Source organism: Stenella coeruleoalba (assembly GCF_951394435.1).
Source record: "Stenella coeruleoalba genome assembly, chromosome: 16".
Classification (NCBI taxonomy): Eukaryota; Metazoa; Chordata; class Mammalia; order Artiodactyla; family Delphinidae; genus Stenella; species Stenella coeruleoalba.
Genome location: NC_137162.1, coordinates 63,848,263 through 63,865,576, shown reverse-complemented (window position 1 = coordinate 63,865,576; position 17,314 = coordinate 63,848,263). Strand labels below are relative to the sequence as shown.

The 17,314-nt window shown below is 34.8% G+C and overlaps 1 protein-coding gene across 8 annotated transcripts in view; it reads right to left on the bottom strand.

Moving 5' to 3' along the window:
• HERC4 (HECT and RLD domain containing E3 ubiquitin protein ligase 4) overlaps window positions 1-17,314 on the bottom strand; it is a 239,152-nt gene that overhangs the window by 3,350 nt on the left and 218,488 nt on the right. For 7 of the 8 annotated variants that reach the window (XM_079900839.1, XM_079900838.1, XM_079900837.1 and 4 more), the window contains 6 exons: window positions 15,837-16,003; window positions 15,121-15,187; window positions 12,613-12,695; window positions 9,034-9,217; window positions 3,909-4,011; window positions 106-3,023 (listed from right to left, as the gene is read on the bottom strand). In XM_079900839.1, the coding sequence (XP_079756965.1) occupies window positions 2,815-3,023; window positions 3,909-4,011; window positions 9,034-9,217; window positions 12,613-12,695; window positions 15,121-15,187; window positions 15,837-16,003 (813 nt within the window). In that variant the 3' untranslated portion in view covers window positions 106-2,814. Of the gene's footprint in view, window positions 1-105; window positions 3,024-3,908; window positions 4,012-9,033; window positions 9,218-12,612; window positions 12,696-15,120; window positions 15,188-15,836; window positions 16,004-17,314 lie in introns of those variants that run through there. The other variant, XM_079900844.1, reaches the window with a different exon arrangement.

Genomic DNA, 17,314 nt, shown 5'->3' with positions numbered 1-17,314 from the left:
AAACTCTATAATAAGGAGTTTGGATGTGGCCCAAGTGCAAAACAGGCTGGGGATTGGGAAGAGGCTGGGAGCAGGGCCACTCGCCCGTGCTTTCAGAGAGCTCACCATATGCGGAGGAAGACTGCCTTCTACATGTTACACTTCATCAAAAGACTTGCTTAAACTAAATGCAGTGAAGATCATCTACAGTGCAAAAAAAAAAAACCAAACCTGTTAGAAATAACCCTAATGAATGGTCCTTATGAGTGGGCCCTATGTGAAGGCTGGAGCTCTTAATTTAGGTCTCTGTTTTGAAAACTACATTCTGGTTTTATTTCATGCCAACTTAAAGGCGTGTCTTGGTTCTACTGCCTTCTCAATCAGTCTGAACAATGGCTATTGGTTAAAATTACTACTGACTTAAAACAGGGGAGCTAAAAACATACAGTTGCTCTTACAAATAGGTCTGTGTGGAGGCCAAGTATTTTCAAAAGTTTAGCCAACTCACTAATCATGGTCCTTATAATTTAATGAACTCAGCATTTGCCTACTTTCTAATCTATAAAGCTCAGTATTTTTGTTGCTTCTTAATAAGCAAATGGCAATTTGAAAAATCTTCAGTGGTATTTTAATTTTCTACCATGAATCTCCCTGCTGTTAATTCTACTGTAGGTCTGCAGCAACAGAAACAGGAAAATATCAGACTTACCCAAATTATGCCTTGTACTGTTGTGTTCCCAGGTAAGATGTCAGGCCCTTGTTAAAATATTTGTTAAACGAACTCCACCTGTATTAATCCAAAGTGGCTGCTACTTCACAGGTGAGCTTCATAGCAAACAGAGGTTACTAAAAAAAAAAAGCATCTGATACGTAACGTTTAGTTTTTGATGTGAATAATCAATATTCTCAAGGAATGGATGTGCAGAGAAATAGTATAATAACATATATGGAAGAATTTTCATTGGGAAAAATGTACTTTAAGGAAAATTATTAGGGCTTATATCTATAGAAAGACACCTATGGTCCACCAAAGTTTGTTAAGTTACACTACTTAAAAGTACAGGCATCCATGGGACTTCCCTGATGGCACAGTGGTTAAGAATCCGCCTGCCACGGGTTCAGTCCCTGGTCTGGGAAGATCCCACATGCTGTGGAGCAACTAAGCCCGTGCGCCCCAACTACTGAGCCCCCGTGCTGCAACTACTGGAGCCCGGACACCTACAGCCTGTGCTCCACGACAAGAGAAGCCACCGCAGTGAGAAGCCCGTGCACCGCAACGAAGAGTAGCCCCCACTTGCCGCAGAGAAAGACAGTGCGCAGCAACAAAGATCCAACGCAGACAAAATATAAATAAATAAATGAAGTTAATAAAAGTACAGGTCCACAATCCCTTCTCCAAAACCCTTGGGCTCATTTGCAGCATTTTGGAATTATGAATGTTAAAGAATTTTTTAAAGCACACATAATGTAGCAACCCATAGAGGTCTGAGGCAGCACCTAGATCAAACACAGAAAGTAATCAAACATTAAACATTGCCACAGTAAAACGTACGAATAGTCCCATTTAATACCATAAATAGCCTCAACAGTTCAGATCAGGTTTTGCTGTAAAATTATATACACAATTTTTTTCCAGAGTTGCTCTGGATTTTAGAATTACAGATAAGAGACTTGGGGACCTCTATAAAATGGATGAATTTGTATGGGAATGGGAACTATCCAAAATTTTAAGAGACCTTCCCTGAGACATTACTCTTTTTGAAGAATTTGGAATCTTATGTGAGAACCAATGAAAGTTTAAATATTAAACCAATGAATAATATTTAAACAGTTTTCATGGCATTTAAAGAATAAATTAAAAAAAACAGTTGCATTATAGCAGAAAGTCACATGTGTTGCATCACTCAGTGTTACAATTTAATGACAGGAGATAACTAAGCATCAGCACCATAAAACTGTTAAGATGTTTCTTAAAATTCAAGTAAACAGTTCTAAAGCACTGAAAATTCCGTTTAAATACCAACCTGCAGCATCAATAGTTTTAAAAGCTATAACCCAGTGACTGGTTCTCACAGTAGTCAGTGACTGTATTCTGGCAACTGTAGGACAAAGTTCTTCCATTACTAAATATTAAGCTTTCTGATAACCTCCCATTTATCAATAGTATCTCAAGAGTCACAAAAGGAAAGAACTATAAGTTATTTAGAGAACTCTATTTGTAATTTAGATTTGCACAAGGACATGTATTCTAGCAAAAAAGCAAAGACTATTTTCACCATACTAATTTTTTGCTTTCATAGATTCTCAGAATAAGGTTTAAATAATAATTTTTAACCCTTAAAAGTCAGCTCAGTTCAATTACAACCATAGAAACTGTACTGGTATCAGAACATAACTATTTTATTACAAAACTTAACAGTATTTACAAAATGAAAAAATAATCAAATGACTATTGCAGGCCAAAGTTAAAGGTTTTTGAGCCGTGATTGAAGAAAAATTAAGCAACATTTTCATGCACTCACACACCAGATCATTTGTGAAATATGCAAACTCTTAAAATTCATGTTAGTAAAACTTCCATGTATTCACAATACTTGTATGTTTATTGGAAGATGGCAAAAAAAAATCCATGGTTCTGTACAGTAAGTTTAATATTAACACAGTTTGTTCATTTCCTTTAATGTTTTTTGGCTTTCATGAATACTCATTGCATTGAACATTTTGCAAGTAAGAATTATAATAGTACCTCTGTCACCTTGCTGGATTCATCACCACAAAAAAACACACTAATAGTTTAATGCTTTTGCAGTAAACTGAATAGTTATAACTCCAAAGTTATATTAAACTGAAACCTTCATTGTGGTCAATAGCTTGGATCAGTTTAGAGCGTAGAGTTTCTTTGTCCGTGTATTTTGGAAGATCCAGAAGATTAAAACAGGTATGGGAAACTGGGAGATATTCCTCACCACCTCCTGTTGACTGGATGACTAGTATTAGACTCTTCATACCAAGAATAGGAATGCGATCACTACCTGTCAAAAATACTGCCAAGAAAAAAACCATTGAGCCAACTACTTTTTATCAAAACAACAACATGGAGTATCAAGTTATTAAGACAATCACCATAGCAAAGCTTTATAGTAACATTTGCTCTAATGGAAATGTTACTTCTACTGGAAGCCTATCTCCAGAATTTGTGGAAGCATTATTTTGAGACACATCCAAACAATATTTTTTCTTTAAAAGTGTAATCTTAATATTAGCACACAGGAGATGCTTAATAAATGTTTGGTACATGAATTACTATTGTCCCTGAAACACTCTAAGAAAACTTCTTTTTGAAAAGAATAGCCATTTAGAACTAGTTTATAAACAAAATGCAGTTTTGATTATGATCCCTTTTTCTACTTGTCTTGTTTCTGTCATTTTTAAACAGAAATTTATAATTGGCAGCCAAATCTCAAATCACTGAAGAATGACCTGTCATCCTATGATATGCAAAACAGACACAGATTAGGCTATAAATAAGAGAAGTCCTGGAATAGAAGAGTTCTATTTTCTACACCAATTCCCAAAGTTTTCATGCAGAAGCAAGGAGAAAAAGAAAATGAAGACTGAACACAGAAAAGAGCTATACTGCAGAGATCTTTTTAGAAATTCTAAAAGGAATTACATCCCTAGTTTATTGTAATCAGTGTTATAAATTGTTTTCTTTCATCTGAAAGAAACAATTCTATTTTGGAAGCTAACTGAATTTAGCTTTCAAAATATGAAAACACATGTAATAATGTAGATTAGAAAAATTAAAAACAGGACCTTGGTATATAATAAGGAAAAAACCTTACCCACTAAAGTGAATCAATTAATCTCCTGTGAGAATAAGTTTATTAGATTCCATTCTCATAAAACACAAAATTAGAAATACTTACACAAAAATTGCTTTTTCTTTTCCAATGGTAATTCGTGAAATACTTCCCAAAACATTTTTATTGTAGGATGTTCTGCCCAATATTCTCCTTTGTATTCTGTATTCTAACAACAACACAACCTTTTATTAATATTAAGAGATATGTTTTATCTCAAATCTGACAAACTGGCTTCCTTAGCACATAAAGCTAACGTTGTCCAGGTGTTTGAAACTCATGTGATTCAGTTAACTACTTACTACTTCTTGGGCATTCTGCAACTGTTAGTTCCAGGGGAAAGGGAAGAAAATATGTATGAATCAGCAGAAATGTCTCCCCCCTCCCAATTCAAAGAACATGATAGGATTGTAACATCATCTTCCAAAGTAAATATTTAAAGGATAAACCAGAATTACTAAAATATTAATGGATTATTAAAGTTCAACATGGAATTAAGTATCTGTAATAATTATAAGATTTTCTTTCCCTATATTGATGAACAGAAGTCATACTAATTATTTTGTATTATTCTATCTTCTCTTTAAAAAATAAATGGTTCTAAGAGTAATTTTCTGTGGTAATTTTCTGTGGTAGTTTCCAAGATGGCCCTCAAAGATCTCTGCCTCCTGCTATTCATGCCCTTGTGTAGTCCCTTCCCACACTGAACAGACCTGACCTCTAATGATTAGGATATTGTAGATATGAGAATGCATGACTTCTGAGGCTAGATGACAAAAACTTCTGTAGCTTTAGCTTCTTTTTGATCACTCACTCTAAGGGGGAGCCAGCTGCCATTTCATGAGGACATTCAAACAGCCCCATGGAGAGGTCCTCATGGTGAGATTCTGAGGCGTTTGGTCAACAGCCATGTGAGTGAGCCATCTTGGAAGGGAAATTCTATCCTGAAATCTCAGATGACTAACAGCAACAGTCAGTATTATGACTGCAACCACGTGAGAGACCTCTGAGCTAAAATCACTGGACTAAATACACCTCTGAATTCCAGACCCTCAGAAACTATGGGAGACAATAAATGTCACTGTCATCTTTCAGCCACTATGTTTTGGGGTAATTTGCAACAAAACAGCTAATACACTTCCCCTTTAACACACACTCCTTTCTTTGTTCATCAGGCTAATTTCTATTTATCCTTTAGGGTTCAGATTAAATGTCACCTAATTCATTCATTGACTCATTCAACACATATATAATGAGCTTTAGTCAAAGTTTGGGGCCGTGGGGAAACTTCAGTGAACAAAGTTCTTACTTACCTGGTGGAGTGCACCATCTATGAGACGCTTTCCCAGTTTCTGTAGCCTAGGTCAGGCTTCTCCTTATATACCATTCACTAAACTCCCTTCCTTTATATTCATCACAGTTCAATTACTTAATGTCCAGCTTCCTTACTAGAGGACAAAGACCATGTCTCAATCTTATTTACTGCTCTCTTCCTAATCTGTTGCATAGTATCAGGCAACCAGTAGGGGCTCAATGAATATCTCCTTGTGGGCTTCTTGAATTTGGGGCTCTTTTTGTAGCCATGATTATCTCAATGACTGAACACCTGAGAAATCCACAACATATTTGCTATTAAATTTTTTTTTTGCGGTATGCGGGCCTCTCACTGTTGTGGCCTCTCCCGTTGCGGAGCACAGGCTCCGCACGCGCAGGCTCAGCGGCCATGGCTCACGGGCCTAGCCGCTCCGCGGCGTGTAGGATCTTCCCGGACTGGGGCACGAACCCGTTTCCCCTGCATCGGCAGGCGGACTCTCAACCACTGTGCTACCAGGGAAGCCCTTGCTATTAATTTATAAAGGTTTGGAGAAAATGGTTTGAATTTTAGAAATCAGCTGATGTATTAACTTGTTTGAATTAGTCTGTGACCATGTTAGTGGGGAAATGAAAGAAGGATGCCTAGTTTTTTCTATTTTCCTTTTTTTTTTAAACCTCAAGATGGTTCTGGGGAAATGTGTACACAGTCCTGATGAAGAAGAGCATCTAAAGTCATAAATCATAATCAATGAAATTATAATGAATCAGATACACAGTGGAAAAAACTAAGTATACTAAGTACACTAAAATATACTTAAAAAAATGTCCTGTCTTACTGAATGAACACTTCTATCAGTGGTATCTTCAGGCAAGGTTTTAACTACTTGCTGAGTACCCTTCTAAGGCTCTGGAAATAAACCAGTGAACACAGAGAAAAAAATCCTGCCTTTATGGTGCCTACATTTGTAGTGGGGGGTAAGGAGCAGCAGACAGTAAAGACAAAGTTTTATTTAGTCAAATTCAAAGAAGAAAAATAAAAGCACAGAAGGGAGATAGGGATGTATATGTGCACATGTGCAATTTTTAGTAAGTTACCGAGCGAAGGTCTCTGAAAAGATATAAAGACATAAAGGAAGTGAGAGCAAGAAACATTTGGAATTACCAAGGTGAAGGGAATTCCAGGCACAGGAAATAGAAAGGCCACAAGACTGGAGGGTTCTAGGCTCAGCAAAGAAGCCAATAAGGCTGAAGCAGAGTGAGAGGAGGAATGAAAGAAGATGAGGCAAGAAGGATAAACTGTGTAGGATCTAAAGTGTGATGAGAGGTCATTACATTGTTTTCATTGTAGAGTGACTGGAGGTGGGGTCCATTTCCACTGGGGTATCCTTAAAGTCAATACAGCTTTCTTCTCTTCAGCAGATCAATTTACCCCCAAAAAGAAATCTTCACTCTCCTTCCTAGAGGATTTAAGCCTGGCTACCAGCTTTCTGAGTGCCAGCTTCAGTTCTACCTGTTTTCCCAGATTCTAAAGCCTCTCTCCAGAGTTGTATTTTGCTGGGTAGGAAAGGGGATGTGAGAGGTCTAATAATTCCTTAAGTTAGCTCTGAAGTAATCCTATTGCTCTTAGCCCTGCCCTGCATCCCTGCCATTACAGTAGCATGATGTGCCAATTCCTGAGCCTTTCAGAGATTCTACATTGTGACACGGGTTGCCTCTTGACAACCCTGTCCCTCTGGAGGCTTCAAATTCAATTTTCTTTGTTCTAAGTCACTCAACTCATCCACCTATTCTCTCTCTTTTTAAAAATATTTATTTATTTATTTTCCTTATTTTTTTTGGCTGCATCGGGTCTTACTTAGCTGCAGCGCATGGGATCTTTGTTGAGGCATGCGGGATCTTCTCGTTATGGTGCCACTGTCTGTTCGGGTCTCTCTCTAGTTGTGGCATGCAGGTTTTCTCTCTCTAGTTGTGGCGTGGGGGCTCCAGAGCGTGTGGGCTCTGTAGTTTGCGGTGTGCAGGCTCTCTTGCTGAGGCGTGCGAGCTCAGTAGTTGTGGCGGGCGGGCTTAGTTGTCCCGCGGCACGTGGGATCTTAGTTCCCTGACCAGGGATCAAACGCACCTCCCCTGCGTTGGAAGGTGGATTCCTTACCATTGGACCACCAGGGAAGTCCCCATCCACCTACTTTCTATCTTCTAAAACTATTTTTTCTCTTGCTCACTGTATTTTTTTGGGGGTGGGGGTGGGGGTGGTTATTCCTATTTTTATTCCTTTACTGTCATTCTAGTGAGATTTTGGGAGGGAGCAGAGAAAAATGTGTTTATTCCAATACGTCTAACCAGAAGTCCTAACTTTTTTTTAATTTAAAACTTTTATTCCCTAGATTATTACACAGTAAAATTGACTTTTTCTGATGTGTGTATAGTTCCATGAGTTTGAAACACATGCAGAGATAAACCACCACCACAATCAGGATACTGAACAATTCCATCAACCCAAAGAACTCTCTTGTGTTACCCCTCTGCAGTCACACTCTCTCCATCCCTAGCCCCTGTTCACCATAGTTTTGGCTTTTCAAGAATGTCATGTAAGTGGAATCATATGGTATGTAATTCTCTGAGACTGACTTCTTTCACTCAGCATAAGGACTCTGAGAGTTATCTCAGGCATTGCATGTGTCAATAGTGCCTTCCGTTTTAACACACAGTAGTATCCTACTGTATGGATGCAGCACAGTTGGTTTATCCATTCACCCACTGAAGGATATCTGTGTTGTTTGACTTGTTTGCAGATTTTTAAAAACATAATTAAAAAAAAAACTTGTAGTAAAATACACATAACCTGAAGCTGATCATCTTAACCTTTTTAAAGTGTACAGTTTGGTAGCATTAAATACACTGGCATTACATGCAACCATCACCACTTTCTATCTCCAGAAGAAGCTTTTCATCTTCCAAAACTGAAACTCTGTACCCATTAAACAATAATGCTTCTTTCCTCCCTTGTTTACAGATTTTTGTGTGAACATAATATCTAGGAATGGAACTGCTAGAGAATGTAACAAATATATGTTTAATTTTATAAGAAAATGTCAAACTGTTTCCAAAGTGGCTGTATCATTTGTATTCTCAACAGCAATGTATGAAAGTTCCCAATGCTTTGTATCCTTGTTAGACTTAATAACATATTTTTTAATGTTAGCTAACTTAACAGGTATACAGTATAGAACTACTAATGCAAAAGCTGTATCAGAGGTTGCTAGATTACAAAGATGGAAAAATGTACAGATCAACCCTGCATACATCTTTCTTAAAGTTGACCTAACGTAGCACTTTTCACTAAATGTTTAGCTGAAGAAATATCTGAGAATTACTTGTATAGAAAAGAAGGAAAAGAAAAAAGTTGTTTAAAAATTCCCAATCTTCTCCCTAAAGTTTCCTGTATTGGTTAAGGCATCAGTAATGAAAATCATGAGTATTATTTATTCTCTGATAAAAAACTTAACATTGAGACTAATCAGAAAAAAAGGAAACAAAGATCTTAATCACTGTGAGTGCTTTTCATAATGGTTTTCCTAGGATTGAGGCAGAATGAAAGCCCATTAAGTTTTAGCTGGGGCTTCTATTCAGCCTCTGTCATAGATAATATTTTTCTATATGAATACCACCAATACCAGAGATATAAAAATGCTATCTAATTCATACAATTAAAATTCATTCATTGTGGAGTAAGAAGGGTACAGTGTTTTCCTATAAAAACGATAGTACTAAATAGTGTAAAATGGAAAATAATAAATGAAAGAGCAAGATTTCCATCAACAAGCCATGTTTTCCTTTTGCCTTTCCATTTAAACAATATCAGAGATTTGTTTTCCCCTACCTTTTCCAGTTCCTTCCAGTCATAATTTGTATTTCCAATAACCATTGCTTGTAGTTCATTAGGCTGGAAGAGCTGAAGGACTTTTCCTCCACAGACCTTATGAAAGCCCGCATGAAAAGCATCAAATAAGGAAGCCACTGATTTATTGAATATGTAATCCACATAAGCATCAACAAACTCCTGCCTGGAAATGAAAAAGCACACATGCACAGAATATAAAAATCATTTTTTATAGAGAATACATATTGAAGTCTTATTAAAACTTTGAATGCAGCTGTACTTTTTGCTACTTATGTATAAAACTGAGAAAGTATGAATAAGGTTCAAAGGGACAAAGTCTTTATGAAGAAGTCTATTATTCTTTCTATACAAAAATCTGGTATATCTATGAGGCATGTACAATCTCTCATTTACAGCCATTCTTAGGCTATTTCTAAGTGAAAGATTTCATTTCCTAATGGGGAGAATGATGATACAAATGGCTATAAAAAATTTTTAAATTCACAAATTATTCAGAATTTATACGTACCATTCCACATACATCCCTAAAAAGAATAACCTCTTAAAAATACTAGGTGACAAAAAAAAATGAGAGCTTTGGGATTCAGACTATTTGACAGACTACAGTCTGTTCTTCCTTGGGTTTCAAGGAATCTGATAACACAATTTATTTAAAAAACTAAAAACCCAAGAGGGACACTAAGTATTCTTTAAGGATAATCATTAAAGATTACAAGTGCAGTTTCTTTTCAAATGTATGTGCACATACATATAAATACACACATACACATGAACACTTTGGATGCTTTTCTTCCTGTTATGATACAAAAGGAAACCCCTTTACCCAGTAATTAGAACTACAATTTTATTCAATTTGTTCTGTTAGCCACAAACACTTTATGAGCTATCTGGTCAAACCAATAATGAGAATGGGTACTAGAGGATTTTGATATTTCATACTCCTGTTTTCCAAATTAAAAAGGATGATTCTATAAATGGGAGTACTGGTAAATTTAGTCATCTACAGATAATCATTTTAGCAAAGTTTAAAATAATACCAAACTGAATTTACAAAGAGGGAAAAAAAAAGGTTAAAGGAGGATATTATAAAACTGGGTGGCCCTAAGGAAAAATTAATAATAGCATATGCTTATCAGCATAAGGTTCTGATGAGAAGAAACAGGTAATTTTGTAATGCATAATTTTATAATTAATCTAATGAGAAAGTCAAATTTATACTAGTTAAGTCTCTTAAGTACAAAAGGTTAAATTGTTTTATGGGCTAACATTTTTGCCTTCAACACTTTCATTATGTAACTAGGACTGGCAGTACAAAGATCAAAATTCTTTAAATTACTTCTAAATAACCTATGGGAAACAATATTTGTTAGAAACTTAAAGAATTAGTCCAACAATAGAAACTTTAAAAGCTGAAAAAAACAATCTTTCTAAATCATAGTCAAAGTTTTTCAAAACCAAGCTTTTTTTTAAAGGGTAAGTAGAAAGACCTAAATTATTTTCACATTATTTTTAAAACAGCTTTATTTTTTATCAAAGTAGAAGTATATACATTTTAAAATGTCAAACAGTAATAATCCTAACAGCCAACATTTACTGAGCACATACATGTGCTAGGTACTACTCTAAGCATTTTAAAATTATCGCCTCATTTAATCCTCAAAATAACCCCATGAAGTATGTATAATTTATCATCCCATTTTATGGAAAAAGAGACTATGAGGCATGGAGACATAAACTAATTTACCTAAACTTAGTTATACAGCTTCTAAGTAGTAGAATCAGGATTATAATCATTTGGATCAAGTCCCTGGCAATTTGAAGAAAACTATTTGTTAACTATTTTTGCTATTCCTTCTGATATTTACCTTCAAACTTCAACAACACAGTTCTATTGTTATTCCTTGATTTACAGTTATAAATATTATCTGATGCAGTGAATAATGAATATTGGTTCAATATTTATTGTTAACATTTTTATGATTATAAATATTCAGCTAGGGAGTATTCTATGATTACTTTTCTTAAAAAGAATTTTTGTTTCCCTTAGGTTGCTACCTCATCTCCAACTTCAACAGAAATGTCAATCTCCTCTAGATTCATTCAAATATTTTAGGTTGCATTTTTCTCCTGAAGACATTCCTCCTGGAGCCCTCCATCTTCTTGATCTACCGCAGACTGACTGCTCTTTCTAAATCATGTACACACTGCTGTTCCTCTTTGTCTCTATTTGTTTTTTTTTTGGATCCCCTGTCTTCCTCGTTCTTGGTTCAATTCCTTGTTTTGGTAGGACACATCCTCCACACATTCTTAAGAAAAATGCGCTGGAAGTAAATTCTCTGAGACTCTGCATGTATAAAAATGTTCTTATACACCACATACTTGATAGTTTCAATATAGAATTCTATGTTAAAAATAATTTTTTTCCCAGAATTTTGATCTCCTAGCTTCAGTGTCATTCTTTAGAAGCCTGATGTTATTTTGATTCTTAATTCTTTGCGTATGGTCTGCTTTTTTTTTTTCTGAAAGGTTTTAGGGTCCCTTTTTCTTTGGGTTTTGAAATTTCATGTAATTTTGCTTTGGCATATGTTTTTTCAGTTCACATGCTTTCCATCTTAAAAGGCATGTCATCCAGTTCTGGGAAGTTTTTTTTCGTACCATTTCTTTGACAAATTTCATTCATTCCATTTCCTTCAGTGAATTTTTTTCAGTTTTTAATAGTATCCTTATGGAAGCTACTCTTACCATCTTGAGGATACTGATTTCAATTTTCATTGAAGTTTTGTTTTTCATCCTATACTGTTTGTGTTTCCTTGGCATTCTTTTTCACTGTTTTGGTCCTTTCTTAAATGTCTACTGATCTTTGGTTATTCACTTACATTTAAAAGTTAGGCAGTTTTCCCAGAGAAGAATCCTCCAATATAGAGTGTCAAGGAGGAGGGAGCTGTAGACTGTCACTTAATCTCCCTGTTTTCATTTCAGTGCTTTGTCCCTGGCTGTACCTAACTGCCCTCAAATCCACAGTTCCTTTAGTTCAATCTCCCCAGAATGTAAGTTTCCAATCTGCCTAGGCTGGAGAGGGGAAGTTGCCAGCTACTTGTGTACTAAGGGAAATAGGTTTCTAACTGCTTCTTATAACAGCCAATCTTTCTGTTTCCAGCTTCCCCTTAAACTCCACAGACATACACATTTTAACCTGTTTTTTATTCTCAGTGCCTGAGGCCTCTGTTCTGCAATATGAACTGTCTGCCTTCTTGGTTCCCAGTCCATCTTATGTTGCAGCTTTTTCTGGCTGGCTGAAGTTAGGCACCACTGGCTTCTAGCTTCCAAAAACGAGTTTGCTGTTGTCTCCTCTCCCTTCTCTTTGTTCTTGTTGTTAATGATCTTTTAATCCCTTTATTAATGTCTTAAAAGGAGCAAAAGGAAGATTAATTACGTCCTTACCATTCAAAATAAGTTTTATCTGAGTAAAAACTTAAGGTTGTGACATATTTCTAAATACAGAAGAAAATGCCTACTGAATCTTTTTACTACCACTGATGCTGCTTATAATTCACTTACCGATTTTGTTTGTTAACAGCTGTGTCTGCACCATTTAGAACCAGTTCTTTCACTTCTGTTGCACCAAAGTTTTCAACTGTGATCTATTAATTTAAATTTTTAAAAAAAGTCAATGTCAGACTCAAAACTTATTAGATTATTTTAATAACCTATTATTATAATCTACCTTTCTCTCATTAAATATAAGAAGTAATAAATTTGCAGTAAAATTCTGCTACCATAAGCTTATTTGTGAATTCTGCATAAAGCCACAACTAGAAATCTTCATCTTCTCTGGCAGTTTGAAATCCTACCTTGACTAACTAATTACAAATCAACAAGTGTTTGGTTTGTTAAAAACAGGAAACTGAGTATTTATCATGTGTAAAACTTCAGAAGGGTCACTACAGGAGTAAAATATTAGAAAGGATGTTTTCCACGGACAAATGAAAGACTCAAAGTCAGAATGCATTCAGTTTAGACTAGCTATGCATTCTTCCCACATGATAGCTGCTACTCTTGAATTCTTCCTTGCTGCATTCTTAATTACAAGTTGTTCTTCCAGTTTGCCATTAATTTGGTCTATAAAGAGTCGGTTATTTTGAAACTTTTAATTTCCCCTACTAGTGTACTCATTTTCCTAATGTTACCATTCCCACCTTTGAATCTTTCTTCTTCCTATTCCCTTTTTTTTGGAATATTATCCTCTTCTTTTAAAACATTTTTTTTTAGTATCTGTTGTCTATAAAACACTATGGTGGGAGTGGGATGATAAGAGATGAATAAATCCCTGCTCTGGAGTTTACTATTTAATGAAAGAGGAGAAATGTGATATGTAAACAACTCATTATAATAAAATCAATGCTATAATACAGACATGAACAAAATACTACCAGACCACAGAAGAAAGAAAACTTACTTCTAACTAGAGGAAGTATTAAAAACCTTGAGGAAGAAATGTCATTTGAAAAGCACCTGGAAGGGTAAGTAGGGCTCTGAAAGATTAGGAGAGGGTGGAAATTTCTGACTGAGTACAGAGATTGAACAAAAGAATAGATATAAGAGCAAATATCAAAAAAAAGTATGCCCCTAAAAAGCAGGGATGGTAAGGTATATAAAAGAATATTGTGAGACATGACAAAATGCAGTATGAATGGAAGGATACAATGAAAGTTAGAAAGAAAGCCAGATTACAAAGGTCTTTTAAGTCCATTATAAAGCTATTATTCTGCAAGTAATAAAGAGCCACTGAACGTCTGGGAAAGAAATGGTAGTAGGAAGGAATGTTTCAATTACCACAGTTCTTAGATATACTAAGCATTCACAAACTTGGTGATTGATAAATCAGAAATTAAACTGCTTGGAACCCAATGTTTCAGTCAATTGAGATGAACAGTAAAGATTCAATGATAACTGACATGGTTATAAGTGAATCAACTGAAAAGGAGAACTAAAATTTAATAGTAAACAGAAGTCCAAGGAGAATTTTTTTTCTTGAAAACTATTAAACATTACTAAAATAAATTAACTTATTTCCCCTAAATCTATCAAATTTTCTTACAACTAAACTATGTGCCAATTCTTAAAATGATCAAAGAATGGATAAACTTTATTGAGGGGGCACATAATTTTTTGGCAAGTTGTGTGATAGTGGAATATGGTATCTTTTGTCAGCTTTGACCATAAAAACATAAAGAGAACTGTTTAGGGGTGGGGGACAAACAAAGTTTTTGAAAAGACATAAAAAAAGAAAAACTGAAGGTTTTACCATTTTCCCAAGAGTCTAATTTATAATACTGAAATTGTTACTTCTGAAGTGACTTATAATCCTTCCTGATTTTCTCTTCTTTAGTTGTCAACTAGTCTACTTCTGCCAGATTCTCATTTGTCAATGTCTTTGCATGTAACTGGATGATTTACTGAACACCCCTCTCAGAGAATTAAGTTCTGCATCTTTTACAAGATTTGCAATTTCATCTTCCAAATAATATTCCAATGTATTTGTATTTGTATTGCATCCAACCGTAAGACTAAATAGGCAAGGATGAATGTTAGTGTGAAAGGGATATCTGAGTGGGAATTAATCTTTTAGGTAGCAAATTCATTAGTGAATATTTTCATGTTACAATAACCTATGCTTCTCTAAACATTCTTGTAACTGCAGACTCAAAAAATGAACACTTTAATAAAGAGGACCCCTTGTATTTGTAAAGATCTTTAGTATAATGTTAAACAACATAGGCTTTGAAGTCACAGAGCTGGATACAAATACTATCTCTGAAGTGTGATGACTGTTTTCAGTTTTCTTTATATGTAAAATAAGGATAATAATACCCATCTCTTGGGATTATGAGGATTAAATGAAATAATGCATGTACTGTGACTAGCATATAGTTAATGCTCAATAAATGTTAGCTAAAGGGTTCTTTAAGAATACCATCCATTAAAATAAAGAAAAACCATAAGGCACAGCTGATAAATAAAAAGGGATGATGAACACGCAGGCTACTCTATGTCTTTTCATCTTACCGTAAAATTAAGACAAAATGTTTCCTCAACATCATCTTCTGGATAATCCAGTAACTGTTGCATGCTTCTGAAAAACAATATATATGTTTCTTTGAAGTAAAATATTATTGAGTATTTTGACTATTTTGCTTATGACTAAGTATATATTTTCATTCATTCTTGATCAAATCCTTTTGTTAATTTGTACTTTTATATTTGTTTCAGAATGGTGGATGTACAATGGAAAACTTATAAACAATGCTGAAGAAAAAGCAACCTACTCTAAGGCTTTCATCTCCTGCTTTGAATACAAAAACATGTATCCACCTATTTTCAACACTTGTTCTTATTTATATACAATTTTTATTCCATTTTATGTAATAAATAAAAAGAAACTTTACATATTACATGTAGGAATGAAGGTGATTAGAAGTAAAAGTCCAAATAAATCATTTAACTACATTCAGGAAACATTACCTTCCTAAATTTATTATCAGATATTCACAAAGTATTGTTAAACTAAAAATTCAGTACATGGTTTTATACACATAACGCTTTCAGCAGAAAATTCTCAGTCTGAGTAACACAATGGGTTTTCCTTTATTAGAAGGGCTATTAGTTTATTTTGGAAATTCAACAAGAACAACAGAAACATAATTATTCCTAAAAGGAAAGCTTCTGGACATTCCCCATTTCCTATTTTCTAAACCCCACTCTTGCCACTTTTTACAACTAACCTCCCAACATCAGGCATTAGTTCTTTCAAATCATCCAGAGATGGCTTCTTTTTTAGCAGTTTCTTATACAAAGCCAAAGGAAAATGGAGGTCCACAATAGTAAAATTATAAATTGCTAATCCACAGATAACACCAATCAAGTGGAACAAATCACTGTCTTCAAATGTCTAAAATTATAAGGGAAAAATAAGTAAAGACTTGTTCTCCAAGTTAAAACATTAAACTTTCTCTGATTACAAAAACACATACTTGTGGTAGAAAATTTTGGAGACACAGAAAAAAGTAATGAATAATAGGAAAGAAGTTCATTCTCATTCCCATCTCCCTGGGACAATACCACTGTTAGTATTTTTGCACATTTGCATTCAACGTATTTTCTGGGACAAACAAAATTAAAATTTAGTTGAGATGATACTAAATATATAATTTCACAACTGGCTTTTTCCCCAGAAATAGAATCGTTTTCACATCTTTAAGCATTACATTAATAAATGAAATGATTACTAGAACATTTTTTCTGATTTAAAAAATTATACACATTCAAAATTTGGAAAATAAAAAACCTAAAGAAGAAAATGAATTAAACACCTGTAATCCAATCACTTAGAAACACCCAAAAACAACGACTTAAAATTTTTTTAATGTATTTCCATCTACTATAAGTTCAGAAAAATAATTTAAAACATTATACTTAAGGCTTTCTCATTTTTCTAATTACAACACAAGTATTTTCTTATGTCATTAAATATTCTTCCAGGACCTCCCTGGTGGCGCAGTGGTTAAGAATCCACCTGCTAATCCAGGACACGGGTTCGAGCCCTGGTCCGGGAAGATCCCACATGCCGCAGAGCAACTAAGCCCATGTGCCACAACTACTGAGCCTGTGCTCTAGAGCCCATGTGCCTAGAGCCTATGCTCCACAATAAAAGAAGTCACTGCAGTGAGAAGCCCACGCACCACAATGAAGAGTAGCCCCTGCTCATTGCAACTAGAGAAAGCCTGAGCGCAGCAACAAAGACCCAAAGCAGCCAAAAATAAATTAATTAATTACAAAAAAAATTCTTCCAGAACACAATTTTTAATGGTTGCATATTATATCATATAAAAGTTCCATGGCTTACTAAGTTAGCTATTTTAACTATAGTTGGACATTTAGATTATTAAAATATTAAAAACAATGCTATTCCCCTCACCTGTCCCACCCCAGTAATCTTTAGAGAATTAACATATGGTCACAGGAAATTCAGTAAGCATGACAATTAAGAGCAAACAATTTTTAAACTAGATCTGGGGCTCCAGACCTGGTTCATTCATTATCTAGCCTCACTGTTTTCAAGATAAAAGTAGTATTAATTTCATATGGTTGTTGTGAGGATTAAGTGGAATAATGTATGTAAAATACTTTTAGCACAGTTCCTGAAGCACACAGTGAAGGCTCAATAAATATTATTCGAATTAGCTAGTAATTTTCAAAAGAA